The sequence below is a fragment of the Terrapene carolina genome, unplaced genomic scaffold, assembly GCF_002925995.2.
Source record: "Terrapene carolina triunguis isolate 2854851 unplaced genomic scaffold, T_m_triunguis-2.0 Scaffold27106, whole genome shotgun sequence".
Taxonomy (NCBI): domain Eukaryota; kingdom Metazoa; phylum Chordata; order Testudines; family Emydidae; genus Terrapene; species Terrapene triunguis.
Genome location: NW_020691457.1, coordinates 603 through 3,412, shown reverse-complemented (window position 1 = coordinate 3,412; position 2,810 = coordinate 603). Strand labels below are relative to the sequence as shown.

General features: G+C 66.7%; 1 protein-coding gene across 1 annotated transcript in view; it reads left to right on the top strand.

The window, feature by feature from the left end:
- Positions 1-135: 135 nt before the first annotated feature.
- LOC112124459 (phosphatidylinositol 4,5-bisphosphate 3-kinase catalytic subunit alpha isoform-like) overlaps positions 136-2,810 on the top strand; it is a gene marked incomplete at both ends in the record, with an annotated part of 3,238 nt that continues 563 nt past the window's right edge. The window contains 6 exons of the mRNA XM_026662411.2: positions 136-378; positions 748-833; positions 983-1,088; positions 1,423-1,575; positions 2,250-2,384; positions 2,579-2,703. Coding sequence (XP_026518196.2) covers positions 136-378; positions 748-833; positions 983-1,088; positions 1,423-1,575; positions 2,250-2,384; positions 2,579-2,703 — 848 coding nt within the window. The remainder of the gene's footprint in view (positions 379-747; positions 834-982; positions 1,089-1,422; positions 1,576-2,249; positions 2,385-2,578; positions 2,704-2,810) is intronic.

Below are 2,810 nucleotides of genomic sequence, written 5' to 3'. Positions count from 1 at the left end.
ACAAGGTGAGGGGCCCTGGGACCCCCGGCTTCGCCCAGGGACCCACACCCTCGGCATGGGACCCCCAGCTGGGCTCTGCACCCCCGGGCCCGGCTACAGCTCTCCGTGGAAACGCTCTCTCTCTCTCTGCCCCAGTACATGAGGAACTGCATCGCCGTGGGGCGCCTGCCCCACCTCATGCTCATGTCCAAGGAGAGTCTGTACAGCCAGCTGCCGGCCAACGTCTTCCTGCTGCCCTCCTACGCCCGCCGGGCCGGGCCCTGCGCCCACGCCAACGGGGACCCGCCCGCCAAGTCCCTCTGGTCCGTGCCCAGCCTGCTGCGCATCAGCGTGCTGTGTGCCACCTACGTCAACGTCAACATCCGCGACATCGACAAGGCGAGGCCGGGGCCCGGACGCCTGGGTTCTCGCCTGGCTCTGGGAGGGGAGTGGGGGCTGGTGGGTTAGAGCAGGGGGGCTGGGAGCCAGGACTCCTGGGTTCTCTCCCCGGCTCTGGGAGGGGAGGGGGGGCTGGGGGGTTGGAGAGGGGGGGGGGGGGCCAGGACTCCTGGGTTCTCTCCCCGGCTCTGGGAGGGGAGTGGGGGCTGGTGGGTTAGAGCAGGGGGGACTGGGAGCCAGGACTCCTGGGTTCTCTCCCCGGCGCTGGGAGGAGAGTGGGGGCTGGTGGTTAGAGCGGGGGGGGAGGTGGCTGGGTTCCCGGACGCCTGGGTTCCCTGGCATGATGGCTCTTTCTCTCCCCTTTCCCAGATCTACGTGCGGACGGGGATTTACCATGGCGGGGAGCCCCTCTGTGATAACGTCAACACCCAGCGCGTTCCCTGCTCCAACCCCAGGTAGCAGGCGGGGCGGGGGCTCAGTGGGGGGCGCTCTCCCTCTGCACTCTGCCCTGGCCCCAGCGCCCTGCTGCGGGGCCACTGGGAGCGGGCTGGGGGGCTCCCCCTGCCCGCCGCCGGCGACCCCAACCTCTGTCCCTCTCCCCCAGGTGGAACGAATGGCTCTCCTACGACATGTACCTCGCAGACCTGCCCCGCGCCGCCCGCCTCTGCCTCTCCATCTGCTCTGTCAAGGGCCGCAAGGGGGCCAAAGAGGTGGGGGGGCTGGCTGGCTCCGGGGGAATGGGGCAGGGGCCTGTCCCCTCTAGGGGGCGCCAGCTCCCACCCAGCCCCAGGGCGGGGACTGTCTGGCTCAGGGGGCAGGGAATGGGGCAGGGGCCTGTCCCCTCTAGGGGGCGCCGGATCCCACCCAGCCCCAGGGCGGGGACTGTCTGGCTCAGGGGGATGGGGAATGGGGCAGGGGCCTGTCCCCTCTAGGGGGCGCCGGCTCCTCCCCGGGGTGGGGACTGGCTGGATCCAGGGGGCGGGGAATGGGGGGCAGGCTGGCTGTGACCCCCCATGGTCTCTGCCCCCCCCCCCCCCCCGGCAGGAGCACTGCCCCCTGGCGTGGGGGAACGTCAATCTCTTTGATTACAAAGATACCTTGGTGGCTGGGAAGATGGCGCTCAACCTGTGGCCGGTGCCCCACGGCCTGGAGGACTTACTGAACCCCATCGGTGTGGGGGGCTCGAACCCCAACAAGGTGAGTGTTTTCCTGCTTCCCCCCAGCTCTGCCGGTGCCCCTCACTCCCGACCCGCAGCCCCTGCTACCCCAGCCCTGGGTCCCTCTCTGTCCCATCCCGTACCCCAGTGGGGTATCTGGCTATGAACCCCCTCCTCGCCTCTCGGCAGCCGTAAGCCCCTCTCGTGGTATTGCAGCCGCCTTCTCTTCCCCCCCCCCCCCCCCCCCCCGAGGTGGCAGCTGGCTGCTATGGTAGGGCCTACTCAAAACGCACCAGGCCAAAAAGATCAACCTAAGCGCTTAGAAACATCTGCTGTGAAACCGTAAACTTGCCTCAGTGGTGCGGTCTCCCATTCATCACAGTAGGGCCTATGTAAATACACAGGGCCGGCATGATCTGGCTATTAAGGTAGGGCCTACGTAAATACACAGGGCTGGCATGATCTGGCTATTAAGGTAGGGCCTACGTAAAAACACAGGGCCGGCATGATCTATTACATAAAGCTATATAATAAGCGCTACAGTAATAGATCCACATGGCCTTCTTGCGTGTTATTGTAGGGCCTACATAAATCGGAAGGGTCTGAGCACATGGTTTTTGGGGTGCTTTGCTGGGGGCTGGGAGTCCCCTTTGTATGGGGTTGGGGGTGCCTAGGATTCTGACCCCCTTTTCACCCCCCACCTCCCCCCACCAGGAGACCCCCTGCCTGGAGCTTGAATTCACCTGGTTCAGCCACGCGGTGAAATTCGCCGACGAGGCACAAATCGAGGATCACGCGAACCGGAGCATGTCACGGGAGCTGGGCCTCAACTGCTGCCTCACGGGGCTGGTAAGGGGGGTGTCCTTCCCCTGTGGGGGGCGCCGGCTACCACCCGGCCCCAGGGCAGGGACTGGCTGGCTCAGGGGGGTGGGGAATGGGGCAGGGGCCTGTCCCCTCTAGGGGGCGCCAGCTCCCACCCGGCCTCAGGACGGGGACTGAGGACACTGGATGTTTTGGGGGGCCCCCCCCCCGTTTCCCTGCAGAGCAACCGCCTGGCCCGGGACAGCAGCCTTCAGGAGAACGAACTGGAGCAGCTTCGGAGCATCTGCCACCGTGACCCCCTGTCGGAGATCACCGAGCAGGAGAAAGACTTCCTCTGGAGGCACCGGTAGGCAGCCCGGACGCCTGGGTTCTCTCCCCGGCGCTGGGAGGGGAGTGGGGGCTGGTGGGTTAGAGCAGGGGGGGCTGGGAGCCAGGACTCCTGGGTTCTCTCCC